This window comes from Sarcophilus harrisii, chromosome 3 (genome assembly GCF_902635505.1).
Source record: "Sarcophilus harrisii chromosome 3, mSarHar1.11, whole genome shotgun sequence".
NCBI classification, from domain to species: domain Eukaryota; kingdom Metazoa; phylum Chordata; class Mammalia; order Dasyuromorphia; family Dasyuridae; genus Sarcophilus; species Sarcophilus harrisii.
In genome coordinates this window covers 503042955-503059810 of record NC_045428.1, presented here as the reverse complement: position 1 = coordinate 503059810, position 16856 = coordinate 503042955, and the positions used below count along the sequence as shown (strand labels likewise).

At 42.3% G+C, this 16856-nt stretch overlaps 1 protein-coding gene across 1 annotated transcript in view; it reads right to left on the bottom strand.

Moving 5' to 3' along the window:
* Window positions 1-10255: 10255 nt before the first annotated feature.
* The window catches only part of PDE2A (phosphodiesterase 2A), a 177208-nt gene continuing 170607 nt past the window's right edge, over window positions 10256-16856 (bottom strand). The window contains exons 29-31 of the mRNA XM_031961505.1: window positions 14985-15023; window positions 14348-14454; window positions 10256-12608 (exon numbers count right to left, since the gene is read on the bottom strand). Of these exons, the coding sequence (XP_031817365.1) occupies window positions 12395-12608; window positions 14348-14454; window positions 14985-15023 (360 nt within the window). The 3' untranslated portion in view covers window positions 10256-12394. The remainder of the gene's footprint in view (window positions 12609-14347; window positions 14455-14984; window positions 15024-16856) is intronic.

Below are 16856 nucleotides of genomic sequence, written 5' to 3'. Positions count from 1 at the left end.
TGGATTATTCAAAGTCTGCACAGGAGCTGACCTGTTAGGGTCAACATGGAAATGAAGAATAATGTACATAATATAAATAAATCACTAGAAAATCCATTATTAAGGAAATTACATGTTTGATAACCACACTTTTATTTATAAATTAGATGACTGGGTCCCTGTGTAAAAGACCAGAGTAAGTAACCTAGAGCCATCCTTGCCCAGGAAACCTAGAAGAGGTGTACCATTAATGATCTGATATAATTCTCAAAGCTTCTGGAATTCTGGCACCATCTCGTGGGGGAAATGAGCAACTGCTAAAAATTGGGCAGATTAAAATGCACCTGTAAGGAGATAGCAGGTTAATCACTTAAACTCTCTGGACCTCAGTTTTCTCATCTGTAAAATTTGAAAATGAATTTATCAGACTACAGAGTTTAAATTTGTTCTTCTATGTTTAATTTTGACAGGGTGGGAACCTCAGTCTCTCTCCTTTTCTGGGATTCTATTCAGGGAGACAGAATAAGCCAAAGGGATTCTAGAGGACCCAAGGAAGGAGTCCAGGGATAGAAAGAAGGGGACTCATTCTTGTCTAAGAAACCCCAAATTCTTTCCCCTTCCTGGCAACTCCAAACAGGGTAGTGTTTTAAGTTGCAAGGTCAATATAGGCCCCTGGAAAGGGGTCATGGCTATGCCTTGGAAAGGAAATGGGGGCTTAACTCTCTATAGGTTAAAAATCAAATTCTTTAGTGAATAAAGTCTAGTTTGTGAGTTCTGTCTTATAGTCTTACTGCCTACCTTTTGGAGGACTTGCTATTTTATAGGTGAGGAATCTGGAGCTTAGAGGGATTAAGTGGTTTATTCATGTAGTAAGTAACTAGTAAGTAACCAGAGCAAAATTCCAATTCAGATATTCCTGATGCCAAGTCTAGGATTTCACACATCTTAGTGCAGAATTTGAATACAGATCTTTTTGGCTGGAAGCCCACTTCTCTAGTGTGAATTCCTATCCTCATTTAGTGTCATTGAAAATGAAGAAGGAAGTCTACAAGGAGCCTCCAAGGACCCTGTAGAATCCTACCTTGTCATTCGTCTTTTCTCAGAGAAGGTTTGAAGGGAATTACTTTCTCTGGTAAGGACACCATCAGACTTATTATGTTGGGAGTCTGGGAAGGTCTCCTTTCTCCTGTATATTTCTCATTTGTTCAGCATGAACCCCCTTCCTTCCCCTCCCTCCTTCCCAAGGGTGAGGCTTTTCTTCCAATAGTAAGGGATGAAGTTCAATATACAAATACTCTTTTTTTGCAAGGCAAATATAATTAAGTGACTTGCCTAGGGTCATACAGCTAGTAAGTATTAAGTACCTGAGGCTGGATTTGAACTCAGATCCTCCTGACCAGGACCAATGCTCTATCCACTTGCTACCTAGTTGCCCAGAAAATAGTTTTAAGACAAAAAAAGATGTCACAAAAAAAGGTGTAAGTGGCTCATATGAGATAATTTTCATTTGGAATATTATATCTAGAAAGGAGTATAAAGATCATCTCCTTTCCTAAGAGTGATGAAGAATTGGGGCAAAGGTTACAGAAAGCACCAGTGGGAAGGGAGAAATGACTTATTTATACGAAAAGATTTATAGCAACTTTTTTTATAGCCAGATTTATAGCCATCTTTTTGTGATGGCAAAGAATTGGAAATTGAGGGGATGCCCATCAATTGGGAATGGCTGAACAAGTTGTGATATATGAATGTAATGGATATTATGCTATAAAAAATGATGAGCAGGCTGATTTCAGAAAAACCTGAGAGGACTTACATGAACTGATGCAAAGTGAAGTGAGCAAAATCAGGAGAAATTTTACACAGTAACAACAATACTATGCAATAATCAACTGGGAATGACTTAGCTCTTATCAGCAATACAATGATTCAAAACAATTCCCAAAGGACTCATGATAAAACATGTTGTCTATCTGCAGAGAAATAACTAAGGGAGTCTGAATGCAAATTGTGCATGCACATGTGTTTGTGTGTGTGTGTGTGTGTGTGTGTGTGTGTATGTGTGTGTGTGTGTGTGTGCATGCATGTGTGTTATTTTCCTTTGGGTCTGTGTCTTTTTTTACAACACAACTAATATGGTAATATATTTTGCATGATTGAGCATGTATGACCTGTATCAAATTAGTGATGGGCAGGTAAGGAAGGGAGAGAGAAAATTTGGAACTCAAACACTTTTTTAAATGAATGTTGAAAACTGTCCAGGACACCTAGGTGGTACAGTGGATAGAGCACCAGCCCTGAAGTCAGGAGAACCTGAGTTCAAATCTGACCTCAGACACTTAACACTTCCTAGTTGTGTGACCCTGGGCAAGTCACTTAACCTCAATTGCCTCAGGGGGGAAAAAGTCTCTACATGTAAATGAGAGGGAAATAAAATATTACATAAAAACAAAAAAGAAATAAAGCACCAAGGTATGGGGAAACACTGAAGATAAACAATATTAGCTTCATAACTTTTATTTGAAATATACTTTTTTTTTTGAGAAAACTTTTTCAGAAGTTTTGGAACCTGGCTCTGGGCCTTAGGACTTGATGATCTGTCTCAGTTGGCTTCCCAGGATTTTGGAGCAATTCAAGAGGATCTTCTCCTTGACCCTAAATTTTTCACCTATCACTAATTTCTAAATTTCCCCCTATCTAAACCCCAGCCTGTGGCACTGGGCTCCCTAAGCTTTCCTGTACTGTAAACCTGCTTGACAAAGAAATATAGCCTCTCACAACTTCTACTTTAGCTTCTGCTGTTGTTATTGTATTTCAGTATTTCATTCTAACAACTTTTTCCTACACTCCAAATCACAAATGTGCAAATGCTTCCAAAGCTTTATAAGACAATTGAGACTTAAAACATTATAAAGCAATCACAGGAAGATTTATATGAATAGATGTAAAGTGAAGTGAAGCCTGCCCATGAAAATAATATACACTATGATTCTAATATTGGAAATAGAAAGAATCCAAGACAAAACAATAGAAACTAAATGATGTGAAGTTATGTTGCCCAAGTTCAACCCCAAAGAACAGATTGATATTTCCTCCAACTTCTTAGTGGGTGTTGGGAATAACAAATGGAGAATGTTACTTTTAACATGATATTTTGTTGAGATGTTAGTTTTGTGGAACTTTTTTTTCTTTCTTCCTCCTTAAAAAGGTCTTTATTATAAGGGATGGTTCTCTGGGAGGGAAGAAAGAAAGATCTAGTGGGAAATGTTGGTTGTGTAAAAGATGTCAACAAAATGTATTTAAAAAAAGAAATTCCATGAATAGAATCATTAGAGTGTACAGAATAGTCTGGGAGGTTTCCATATGTTTCCTAAGCAATTCTACTCAGCTCTCATTTACTAGGCCTCTCTTGGTCCATGACCCACTCTCAGCCTGTGGCATCTTTCAACTTCACATATTTTCGTACTAATTTACTCTGGATTGAGTTTTTATCCTATAATCCAGTGCTCATCTCCGCCAATCAGGAAGCCTCTTTGATAACATGGAAAAACATTGTATCAGACACACATTTCTGCATGATCATTGACAAAGGAAAAGGCAAGGACATATGTGTATGTGTTATTTTCCTTTGAGTCTGGGTCTTCTTTTACAACACGACTAATATGGTAATATATTTTATATGATTGGGCAAATATGACTCATATCAAATTGCTAACCGTCTCAGGGAAGGGTCAGGTAAGGAAGGGAGAGAGACGATTTGGAACTTCAAACTGTTTTTAAATGAGTGTTGAAAATTGTCTTTACATATAACTGGGGAAAATAAAATATTAGTTAAAAATAAAAAAAGAAAGAAAGCACCACGAGGATGGGGAGAACACTGAAGACAAACATGCATCTTCAATCAATCAACAAGGAGTTAATTAATTTATTTTTTTCACTGAGGCAATTGGGGTTAAGTGCCCAGGGTCACAGAGCTAAGAAGTGTGAAGTGTATGAATCCAGATTTGAACTTAGCTCCTCCTGACTTCAGGGTGAGTATTCTAAGTATTCTATCCACTGCACCACCTAGCTGTCCTAAGCATTTATTAAGTACATACTATGCTGTACTCCTCTTCCTCCTCCTCCTCCTCCTCCTCCTCCTCCTCCTCCTCAGGATACAAGAAAAGGCAAAACCAGTCCTTGTCATCAAGATACATACAAAATGCACAGAAAGTGGATGGAAGAGGAGGTCCTGAAGCCAAACACAGACTCAAAAGAGCACCCTCATCATCATCAATATCACCAATTGTAGAGAAGCAGAAGGTTTGCAAAGTGTTTTATCCATATTATCTTATTTGAACCTCATAAGAACTATGGTAAGTAGGTGTTATCATTATCATTCCAATTTTATAGAAGAGGAATCTACAGCTGATTGACTTTCTGTCACACAGATAGTGTCTGAGGCAGAATCCAAACTCAGGTCTTCCTGATTCTGACCAGCCTACTTACCAATGTTCCTTAACAAATGATCTGACCAAGTTATTGTTTCTGCCTCTCCCTGTGAGCTGTCCTCACACATCAAGGATCCCGTCCCAATAGCTGACTTCTGTTCTCTTACTAGTGAACCACAGGTAGGAAGTAAGAGGGGTATTTCTGTTATAAAGCCAACAGAGGAGAACTCAGCTTGATATTTACTTTGCATTTCCCTTCTGCTCCAGGATATTTATGAAGTAAAGGGAGACATTTTTTCTTAAAGAGAAATAAATTGTTTATATTCTTGACCCTCCTAGAGATAGGGAATTCAGGGTAACCTTTGGATAACCACTTCTGATGTGTTATATGATATATATATATATATATATATATATATATATATTTATGTATGAGCATGTACTGTTTGCCTAGCCCAGTGCTTGACTTGAAATTTAGCTAGAGAAAAATTAGTCATCTAGTACTGGGAAATGTTTGAAGAGATAGATGACCTTCCCTTCCATCCTTCTCTGGGAAGAGCTGGACTTAATTACCTCTGAGGAAGCTCTTTCCGGGTCTGATTGTCTATGATTTGTAATCAGGTTTTGATCATGCCCAGTTCACCTAAAATTGAGATGCCCATGTGGGAAATGTCAAGATAAGACATTGTTTCCTTAACATGTGAGCAAGAAATGCCTCTTCCCGTTGACTGCACAGCCTTGATTACATCTTTAAAACTATCAGACTGGATCAGCCCCTCTCCTTCTTTCAGCTGCAGCCAGAGGTGAAGATTCTATCCATCCATGTACCAGGCACTAAGCTGAGTGTGGGGGAGAGATTTACCTCCCCCAATACCTTGTCTTGGTCCCTGTGGGTCCATGACATGGGAGTTTGAGCACTGATAACTTTGGAGCTAAGATTGCAGGCCTGATGTTGCTATTACTTAAGCAGGGAAGTCCTAAGAAGTCAAGGTGCCGATGTGTAATCCCAGGGGGAATTTGGATTGGGAATTTCATGGGACCATGATATGTAGGAACTAAGTGAAAGTCTCTCCTTAGAGACTGATATAGGATGAAGGGATACTGTCCTGTAGGCTCTGGGAGAGATACTTGTTTGTTCTTGTCATTCCCTTGAAGCAAATATAACTCCATAAAATCTAATCCTACTCTGTAGTAGTTAAATAGAAATAGAGTTTTAAGACCCGTAAAAAATTAAAAGAACATAATCTGTAGGGACTCGAGGCAAGGTAGGGAAGAAAGATCCCCCAAGTCTATTAGTTGCATCAGAGAACCCTGAAGGAAGGGTAAAATGTAACACTGAGCCCTTGGGCAGTAGGATAGTCAATGTTAGATACATATGAAGTAACCAATCAAATCCCAAGCAAACAACCTTGCTTTTGGCATTAAATATGTTGAGCAAGTCACTTCATCTGTTTAGGTTTTTGTTTCCTAACAGTAAAATGAAGGGAAATCAATCAGTTATGTTAAGACCTCTTCTAGCACTAATATTCTATGATTCTTATAACTCACTTGTCAATTGACCGAAAAAAAATTGCGTGAAAGTAGGTAGCAACAAAAGCCACTATAGAACCTTTTTCAGGGACAGCTAAGTGGTGGTATGAATAGACTGCCTGGAGTCAGAAGGACCTGAGTTCAGATCCAGCCTCAAATATTTAGTAGCTATAAGACTTGACAAATCAACTAAGCCTTTTTGTCTCAGTTTCCTCAACTATAAAATGATCTAGAGAAGGAAATGACAAACCATTCCAGTATCTTTGTCAAGAAAATCCCAAATGGGTTCATGAAGAATCAGATACAGGTAATTATCAACAATAAAGTAGAACCTTTGCCTAGAATTATCCCTTTAAATGAATAATAATATAATGGATAATATTGAAGCAGCTAGGAGGCACAGTGAATAGAGCACCAGCACTGGAGTCAGGAGGACTTGAGTTCAAATTTGAACTTGAACACTTGACACTTATTAGCTGTGTGACTCTGGGCAAGTCACTTAACCCCAATTGCGTCGAGCAAAAAAAAAAAAAAAAAAAAAAAAAAAAAAAAAGGATAATACTATGTGAAAAATGAATGTGAGCAGTGAAAAAAAAGTTATGCAAAATCCCAAGGAGAAATTTCTTAACAAATATAGGGGTCAAAGAAAGCATCCTATACAAGACTAAATTGTCCTTTAAAGGACAAATAGAAGGAATTAAGCAGTTGAAAGGAAAGACACTACAGTCATGAGTCATGTCAAATCAAAAAGCATTAATCAAGTGCCAAGTATAAGTAGTCCTGATTCCTTGGGATATAAAGAAAGACAGTTCTTGTCCTCTTGGAGTTTACACCATAATGGGGGAGACAATATGCAAACAACTATATTAAAACAAGATCAGTATAGATAAATTGAAGATAATCAACACAGAGAAGAAATAGGTATGGTTTCTTATAGAAAGTGGAGTTTTAGCTAAGACTTGGAAAGCCAGGAGTTGGAGAGGAAAAGGAAGAGTATTCTAGGCAAAAGAAATGCATGGTATCAAGAGAGGGGAGGTTTTGTGTAAGGAATAGCAGAAGAAAAATTATTATATTTATGAGAAATAATACATTTGGGTACTGCATAGGGAGGAAAGCACTGGATTTGTAGCTGGACGACATGGGAATAAATCCCAGCTCTTCTGCTTAAAACCTCAGTAATTTTAGGATAAATTCAATGTCTCTATACTTTCAGTAATCCTACAGGGATTAGTCAAATACAAAAGGCAGTTATTTTTATCAACCCCTACTGTTGTCTAAACAATAGCTATAAAATTATAGCAAAATAGTGATCTGTCCCAACCCTTTTCTATTGGGACTCAACTGTTAAAGATGAAACTATGAGTAGTGATAATTATATTGAGGAGAAGGAGGGGAAGCTGAAGAAGCAGAAGAAAGAGAAGGAGAAAGAATAACATATTTGTTCTATCTCTGCTTGTTCTACTATGAACAAGTACATAGCAGAATGCAAAGAAAAAGCTCTAATCAGACAATAAATTTTTATTATGTCAGACACTTGATTTTCTCCACAACAGCAGAAATTCAAGGTTATGGATTTGGAAGCCAGCCAACAATGATGAGCCGACCAAAGCTGACCAGGAATGATGCTCCTCTCTCTCTTAATCTCCAAAATTTCAATCCCATCCTTTGGATCCTTTCAATCCAGCCTTTGTCTAGTATCCTAAATCCCTACCATATTTGGTCAACTACATACACTAGGCAGCTAAGGGGCATAATGAACTTTGGAACTGAGAAAAGCTAAATTTAAATTCTGCCATGTGTGTGTGTGTGTGTGTGTGTGTGTGTGGGAGAGAGAGACAGAGAGAGAGAGAGACAGAGACAGAGAGAGAGAGACAGAGAGAGAGACAGAGAGAGAGAGACACAGAGAGACAGACAGAGACAGAGACAGAGATAGACAGAGAAAGAGAGAGAGAGACAGAGACAGAGACAGGGAAAGAGAGAGAGAGAGAGAGAGAGAGAGAGAGAGAGAGAGAGAGAGAGAGAGAGAGAGATATTCTGGGTAAGTAGCTGAATTTGCAGAAAGTTGGTCTGGAATTTTTTACTAATGTGACCTTGGGCAAATCCTTTAGATTTATCAGACCTTCATTTTTCTCCTCTGTAAAAACAAGGACTCCTAGATTATTTTGAAGTTTCCTTTCTACGCTATACTTATGGAGGTAAGGGGAGGGCAATTTCTAAACTAGGGTCCATGAGCTTGTTTCTTAAATATTCTGATAAGAACATTCCAATATAGTGGCTTCCTTTATCATCCTGTGTATCTTATTTTATTAATTTAAATTCAATATTCAGAGAAAGAGCCCATAGCCTTTGCCCTGGCACACAAAAACGTTAAGAACTCTGCCCTCAGAGGCCATGCCAGCAGAATACAAGCCCTGGAAAAACTTGCCAAAAGGGAAAAGCTTCAATAATGGGCCCAGTAACAGAGTGTTTATTATCTGAGGCTCAGCCTAGTTTGCTAAGCATGGAGAAACTCATCCACAGAAGGTTGGCCACTAGGAGGTGAATATTTTCATTCAGAACAACTCCATTAAGGTATAGAAGGCTGAAAATGAGATTGAGAAAACACTATCATGATCAGTATAAGGATGGTTTGAAAAATTAATCGTCCATTCTGATCATTCTCCTTGCCCCCGTCATGGCCAATCTGACTTCACCTGAACATTTCTAGAGATGAGACACTCATTCATTCCCTCCTGAGGCAGCTTGTCCTAGTGTTGGATGGCTCTGGTTATCAGAAAAGTCTTCCCCAGGACTCAATCTGACACACACACACCCCTGCTCCCTCAAAAAAAGAGGGAAATATTGATCCTGCTCAGCCACACAACTGCAACTAGAGGGGAGAAGGAAAGAAACAGAGATATGGGAGGGTAGAGCAAGGTAGAAGGGAAAGCATTTCCTTGCCCAGGGAAGTGGAACTAAATCCCCAGCTACTACTGCATCCTCCCAGTAGAGTTTCCCCAGGACAAGGCCTTCACACATCCCGTCTGAAAGGCTGAGAAATCTGTGCAAGAGTAAACATGTGTGCCGCAATGGTGAAGGTACAAGAGAGGAGAATTCTGAGCTTTAAGCCCATTTCCCAAACACTGGTGAGACTCAAAAGGGAAATGGAATAAACATACTAAGTGTCTCAACAAAATGAACACGATAATAAATTCTCCTGACTCCTCAAAGAACAAGGAATGGAAACAAGACACTCCCAGATAGTTCAGATGAGACATAAATTTATAAAAGAAGACATTAGGAGATTTAGCTCAGCCTGCAGAGGAATAACCAGGACAAGAATCAGAGCACAAAAGGGACCCTTCACTTCTGTGGCAGTTTGCCAGCAGAGCTTTCCAGCTGGCTGATCAAGGCTGAGTCTAGCAGTATTCTCTTGTTGCTCTGACTCAGATGTACCCAGAGCGCACCAGGGGATGGGACTGCAGCTATACTTTGCCCTGGACCAGACCACTTTGAGGTGGTCTCCCTTGCAGGTCTACCCTCTGTCTTTAAGATCCCTGGGATACTCAATAGTCCAAGAAGACAGAAACAGGAGGCGCCCAGACCTTTCCTCCAGAGTGAGAGAGTCCAACATCAAGTCTGGAGTCAGGAAATAGGCTGGAAGCATGAACGAAGAAAAAAGAATTCCATCATAGAAAACTATTATGGACACAGGGAGCCAAGATGATGGAGGGGAAGGAAGCAGTGTGGTGAGCTTCCATTCACACACTTTCTTAACCATTCTAGAAAATGTACCCGAACAATTCCTGATGGGGAGATCTTGAGAAAGTCCCAGGGAGTCTTTGTCCAGCCTAGGTCAACATAAAGAGGCAGACAGGTTGGTCTGTGAAGGTTGGTTCATACACAGAGCACCCCAGCACCCAGGGAGACGTTGTGCACCAAGGCTGGAGGAGGTCCCAGAGTTCATTGGGGTACTTAGACATGTGCCAGGGCATCCCTATGGGGCACAGGTGCCAGCTGGCAGCTTTGTAATCCATTACCCTTCACCAGGGGGATATAATAGCTTCAGTTCATACCTACTGATGAGGACTATTTCAAATATGTGGGGCTGTTTCCTTTGGAGAAGATATTGGAATGGGGGGGCAGAAGAGTGTGGAAGAGATGCACTGTATATTCAAGCATTCAAACATTTGTTATTTGGGGAAAAGAATTAGTTTGTTTGTTTAGCACCAGTGTGTGATGAGCGAAAAAATCCCATTTGCTTCTTTCCTGAGCTCCAGGTGACCTCCCCAACTTCCCTCCCCACCCCAGCCCTTAAAAGAAATTCTCTCCAGGAATTTGATAGAAAGAAATAGATTTATTCTCATGTACAAAGCAATCAGCCGACAGGACCATTTACAACATCTGCACAGAGCCCTACTGTCAGATACAAAAAATGAGTCTCTCTAAAGGCAACTCAGAATAGATAAGGCAAATGAACCCATTCTCTCCCCAGTCCGCCCAACCCCCCACCCCGCACCCTCCCTGCCCAGCTCTGCCCCAGCCCAAACAACACCCACTCAGACACTGACAGAGACAAGACAGAAAAAGAGAGAAATGGGGATGGGGACGAGAGTGCCGGACACCTCTTTGCTATGGCATCTCCCCAGGCCCTTGGGCAGTGGCCAGAGGGGGCAAGGGAAAGGGGGGGAGGGTGTATATGGCCTTCAGGACAGAGAAGAGTCCAGTCCCAGCTGTGGCCGAAGTCACAGATATGCAGCAAGGCCCAGAGGGGCTCGAGGACTGGGTCCCTCTCTCTGGATGGCTGCAAGGAAGGGATGGCAATCCCAGGCCTGAGAAGCTAATGATTTGTCTGGGAGGAATGAGAGTGGAGAAGGACAGAGGGTCCAGGGCTCCTGTTCATTGGCCAGAGTCTGTACTTAGAAGTCCAAGAACTCCTGGTGTGATGGGGATGTGCTCTGGTCTCTGGGATTTGCTGGGGCAGAGACCGTCTCTTGGAAAGTTGTCTAAGTGGGATGAGACTTCCCTCCTGGGTCTCCAAAAGCCACACAAACGTGGCTTAGTCTTAGAAATCACCAAGTTCAACCCTCTTCCCACCCATCACTACCTTTATAGATAAGGAAATTCCCACCTCTGAATCTAAACAAGATGCCCAGCTAGTCAGTGATAGAATCCATCCCAGAACCTGGGACACTTCACTCCCTACTCAATGTAGGGAGTGTCTCTGTGGCCACTGCCCAGCCTGAAGCCCTTTGGAGGGGGAGAAGAGCGCAGGAGAACACTCGATCCTCCACCCACCCCACTCCCAGCCATGACAAACTGCTTCCCTTGCTGTCCCTGGGCAAGGGGGAAATGGACCTGCTCCAATCAGGACCCTGAGCCTGGATGGTGGAAAGAGGCAGCCTCCTTCTTGGGGACAGTGGGGTCTCTCCCCTGAACTTTGGGGAAGGTGAGCAAGTTCCAAAAACTGCCTCATTAGAGCAGTCTCAGGGGTATCAAAAGATACCGGGCTCAGGATGGGTCTCGCACCCGGTACCCTGTCCTCACAAGAGGGAGTGTGGTATCCTGGGAAGAGCAATGGACTTCGAGTCTGGACAGGTCTGGGCTCAGAACATCTCTCCAGTATTTAGTTGTGAGGACCCCTAGTTGATGAGATCCAATCTCTTCCCCTATAAAAAGGGTACTTGCACTGCCTGCCTTATAGGGTGGTAGTACAGAAAGTGTTCTGTGACTTTTAGAGCATTCATGCTAGATTTATCCCACATATGGGACAAAGCATGGTACAGTGGAAAGAACCTTGACTTGGGAGTCAGGGGACCTGAGTTCAAATCCCAATTCTGCCATTTAGCCACTCTTGTGATTTTGGACAAATCCCCTTCTCAGTTTCTTCTTCTACAAAAAGGGGAATTGGATGGGAGAATCAGCTCTGTCCTCCTGATTTTTACCCCTCAGCTCCCAAGTCAATAATAAGCCCTATTCCTTCCTCTTCTCCCTGCTCCTCATCCCTCCACTAAGCTCAACTGAACCATTGCAAGGCCAGATCCATAATGACCACAGGCTTCCCTCTCAAATCCTCCAGAGATCCAGGAGGAGCCCCCAGCCAAGGTAATGTTAGGGAAATCACCCAGGCTGCCCCAAGGGACAAGGTGAATAGTGAGTGAATCCGGACAAAGGGGTATTACAGAGATCCAGCCCGAGGGACAGCCGGGATCCAAGGTGCCCCTAGAGAGAGGGAGATCAGGAGCTGATGCCGTGTCACCCCTAAGGCCCCCACAGCTCCTGGCTGGGCGTGGGGGCAAAGGGGATGGCATCTAGGATATTTTAAATAAACACGACCGTCCAAGCCAGAAGCTAAGGACAGATTTTTAAACGGGGTCTCTGGGTTGGGGATGGAGGGGTGAGGGTAAGGAACAGTGGGAACATCCTTTCTCTTGCTCCTCCCTTCCCGGACCCCAGAGGGAAGGGGAGAGTTTCTTTCACTCTTCCGTGTCCAGCTTGCAGCACCCATTGACCTTGTCACCATCATCCCCGGGCTCCTGAATGTCATATTCCTCATCTAGGAAGTCCAGGGAATTGTTGCTGGGCAGACCTCGAATGGTGAACTTATGTGATACCTTGGTCCACTGTTCCCTGTTGGTAGCAACCCGCTCATACAGTTCTGCGGCTCTGGGGAACAGCTCCTGCAGCAGCCTGTGGGGGTGGGGGTGGGAGAGGATGAGGCTCAGCAGGGATCCCCAGAGAGCAGCCGCCCCACCTTGAGCTGCAGAAGGGAGCCCCCTCTCACCCAACCCAAACCCACTTCCTCCTATCAACCCATTCTTCATTACCTGCCCCCCTCTGCATCCAACCAGTCTCCAAATTCTGGTCCTTCTTTCCCAACACCTCCACACCCATCCCTTCCTTCCTACCCCCAGAGGCCCCCACTAAGCTTCAAGTTTCAGGTCCTCCTGTCTGGACAAACACAGCGTCCCCTCCTGGCCCGAAGTATCCTTCTTCATTGTACACCTGCCCTTCCCCTCCTCAGGAACCTGCTACAGCTCCCACAGAGAGCAGAGCCCATCCAGCTCGTGCCCTCTCACTTTACATGAGAAAAACAGGCTAGAGAGGGTTAAGGATTTGCTCAAAGTCATGGATGATGACCGGCACAGGCAAGTGAATCCAACTCTTCTGACTCCAAATACTGTCCTCTTCCACTGCTCTACACTCCCTTCCCAGACTTTTCAGTCAAGGCCCAATCTCCTCTCCTCCTCCCCATCCTATATTGCATCTGTTCAAGGAGAAATGGGTGATCTGTCCTTTCCTGAACGTATTGAACTTTCTGGTCTGCAGGCCTTTGTTCACATCATATACCCATTCCTGGAATGATCTTCCCCTCCTCCATCACCACTTGCTAAAATTTCACCCATTTTCAGGACTTGGGTCGAGTGTGACTGATGTGGTCGGGAAAGCTTTCCTGATTTCCTGATTACTACTGCCCTTAGAAATAATCTTTTCCTCCTTTTTGTCCCCCACAGCCACGCAGCTGTATCCTGGGGCTCCCTCACACTTTCTGTATGGTATTACAATTATGTGTACTTATCATCTTTCCCCCAATCTCCAATACAGGACTGAGTTGCCTGACTGTAGGAATAACACATTCTCTCTCTTTGTCTCTCTGTCTCTCTCTCTTTCATTTTCTTTCTCAATGTATCTCTCAATCTCTCTCATTCTTTCTCTCTCCTCCCCCTTTCTTCCTTCATCTATCCCTTTGTTTCTCTTTCTCTTTTTTCTCATTCTCTCTTCTCTGTCTCTCTCATTGTCATTCTCTGTGTCTCTCAATCTCATTTTTCTCTCTGTCCCCCTTTTCTTCCTTTGTTTCTCTCTTCTTTCTCATTCTCTCGTTTCTCTGTCTCACTGTTTCTGTCTCTGAATCTGTTTCTCTTTTCTCTCTCTCTCTCTCTCTCTCTCTCTCTCTCTGTTTCGCAACCTCTCTCATTCTTTCTCCTCCCCCTTTCTTCCTTTGTTTCTCTTGTTTCTATCTCTGTCTCTGTCTCTCTATCCCTGTCTGTCTCTCCCCCTCCTACCTTCTCTTTCTCTCTATTTCTTTCTCTCTCTCCTCTCTGTCTCTCTCATTCTCTAGGTCTCTTAATTTTTCTCATTTTCTCTCTCCTCCTTTCTCCCTTTGTCTCTCTTTTCCCCTCATTCTCTCTTTTTTCTATCTGTTTCTGTCTCTGAATGTCTCTCTCCGTGTGTCTCTATCTCTCTCTGTTTGTCTCTCCCTCCCTGTCTGTCTGTCTCTGTCTCTCCCCCCTCTCTCTCCTCTCATCATTGTAACGCAGCACACATTAAACAGGTGAATGAGGTTTACTAGATTAACTCCTGTTGAACTGCTGCCTCTGGCCTCTTTCCCTAGCCCTGGACACAGGAAGCCAAGGTTCCCGGATACTTACTTGTAGATAGGCATGGCGATGTGCTCCATGAAACTGATCTGGAGCTCAGGGATGTAAGCCTTCTCTCGGTCCATCATCTCCATGGGCCGGTTACCCATGGCCTTTTCCTGGGAGAGACACAACCAGCACCAGCTTTGTCCCAGGGCGCCTTCCCATATGCTAGAATGGCTATCCAATTTTAAACCTCAGTTTGGAGAGACTAGAAACTTCCCACAAGTCAGGCCTCCCCTCACTGAAGCCTGTGATGAGTCCCTCTCTCTATCTAGGGATTCTGGGAACTTCCTATGGGCAGATATCCTAACTTTCCCTCAGATTAGGAGCTCCCTAAAGATATTATCCATGCTTCCCCTCACAAACCATAGGCTGTCTGGGAGCAGGAATCCTTTCCCACCTTAAGACTGGGAATCCCCTAAATTAGGACATTTCTTTCCTATTGCTCCCTTCCTGGTCTTCAGCTGCCTTTTACCAAGTCTGGGAAAGCACTGAGACTACTCTGACCAGCCTCCCTTCTCCCCAAGGTTTCCCCACAGCTCTAGAACTCTGGCCCTAACCAGGGCAGGGTTAGGTTGAGAAATATGGAGACTTCCAGCTCCTTCCAGCCATTTGATCGGTGGGTAAGGTGAGAAGACATACATACCAGGTCTCCCTGTGAGAAGAACTCTTTGTAGATCAGCTCCTGAAAGCATAATGCAGACCTGTGAACTCCCAAATGTCCTTGACTCCCCCCACCATTTCCCTAAGAAACAGCCTGACTGTTTCAGGGACCAAACTGGGGTCCCTTAATCTTATCTCAGGGCTTCTCCTGGCAAAACTGTGACCCCTTCAGAATGAGGGGGACTGATTGATAGATGGGAAAACACCTTGCACTCCTAGGAAACAGGAGGAGACAAGTTCTAGCTCCACCCATTAAATTGAGATTTTCTTTTTGCGTGTGTGCCTTAGTTTCCTCCTCAGTAAAATTAGAAAGACTGACTTCCATGATCATAAGATTTTGGATGAAAAAGGACCTTAGTTAATTCTGATGAATGCAATAAACAACTAGGATTCAAAAGTCCATGACAAAGTTTGCACCTCTAAAAGAGAAGGAGATTCAATATACAGGCTGAAACTTGGTCCATTCAGGGATTTGTTTTGCTTGATTATGTATATTTGTTACTAAGATTTTGTTTTTCCTTTCTCCTGAGAGTGAGGGAGATGAGAGGAAGATAAAGTAGATTTTTGCTAATCAAAAAAATCAATTAATTAATATAAATAAATGAAACACAAAATAAATAATTAATTAAAAAACCTTAAGGACCTTAGAGATTATCTAGTCCAATTCCTCATTCTAAAGAGGCAAAATATGCTAACAATAAAGGGAAAATGACTTGCCTCAAGTCACAGTTTCCTTTAAGACCCAACTAAAATCTTATCTTCTACAGGAAACCTTTATTGATCCCCCTTTATTTTAGAGTCTTCCCTCTGTTGGTTATTTCCTCTTTATCATATATGTATATACATGTATACATTTACATGTGCATACATACATATATGTACTGCATATATACACTTTTTCAGTCATATCCAACTCTTCACAATCCCATTTGGGATTTTCTTGACAGAGATACTAGACTAGTTTGCCACTTTCTTCTCAGCTCCTTTTACAGATGAGGAAACTGAGGCAAATGAGATGAAGTGACTTGACCAGCATCGTACAGCTAAGAAGTCATATTTGAACTTGAGAACTTTTCCTGACTCCTGGCCCAGCACTCTATCCACTACACCACTTAGCTGTTCATATACACTAATACAAGCATATACTATATATATACTATGTACAATGCAGTCTAAGTTTAGTAATAAACATGTGTATATATGTATGCATTATATTAGTGATCCATCTTAACCATTAATAAGATCAAAGGGAAAATAAATCTTGTAACATTACGACTCTTCCTGTCAAACTTCTGAAGCACTCTTTGGACTAATCTTACAGGATCCGTTGTGAGAATCTCCTTATACAGACACAGATACATACCCATATATATGTATACATATGTATGTGTGTATATAAACATCTACACACATATATGTATTTTTATATCTCCACATAGAAAATTCACGCCTACTTTGCATGTTGCCTCCCCCATTAGAAAGTGAGCTTCTTAGGAGCATTGCAAGAATAAGGATGGCTTTTGCTTTTCTTTGTTTCTTCAACACTCAGTACAGTGCTTGACTCCTAGTGGGCCTTTAATAAATGTTTATTGACAGTTGAATAAATAGCAGAACTGGGATCTAAACTCACATCTGTCCAAATCCAATGTCTAAAATCCTTTTAAGCTTTGATATTCAGCTCAGGATTGTGGGACCACAATTTGCTCATCCTGACAATGCTTTCCTTCCTCTTTTCTGGGGGATGCTTCTCCTATCAATATATCAATACTTCAAGGCATAGCCCAGGTGTCCACTAAGTCTTCTCTGAGCTCCCCCAGTCACATAAATGACCTCACCCTTTCTGAGCCCCATTTGT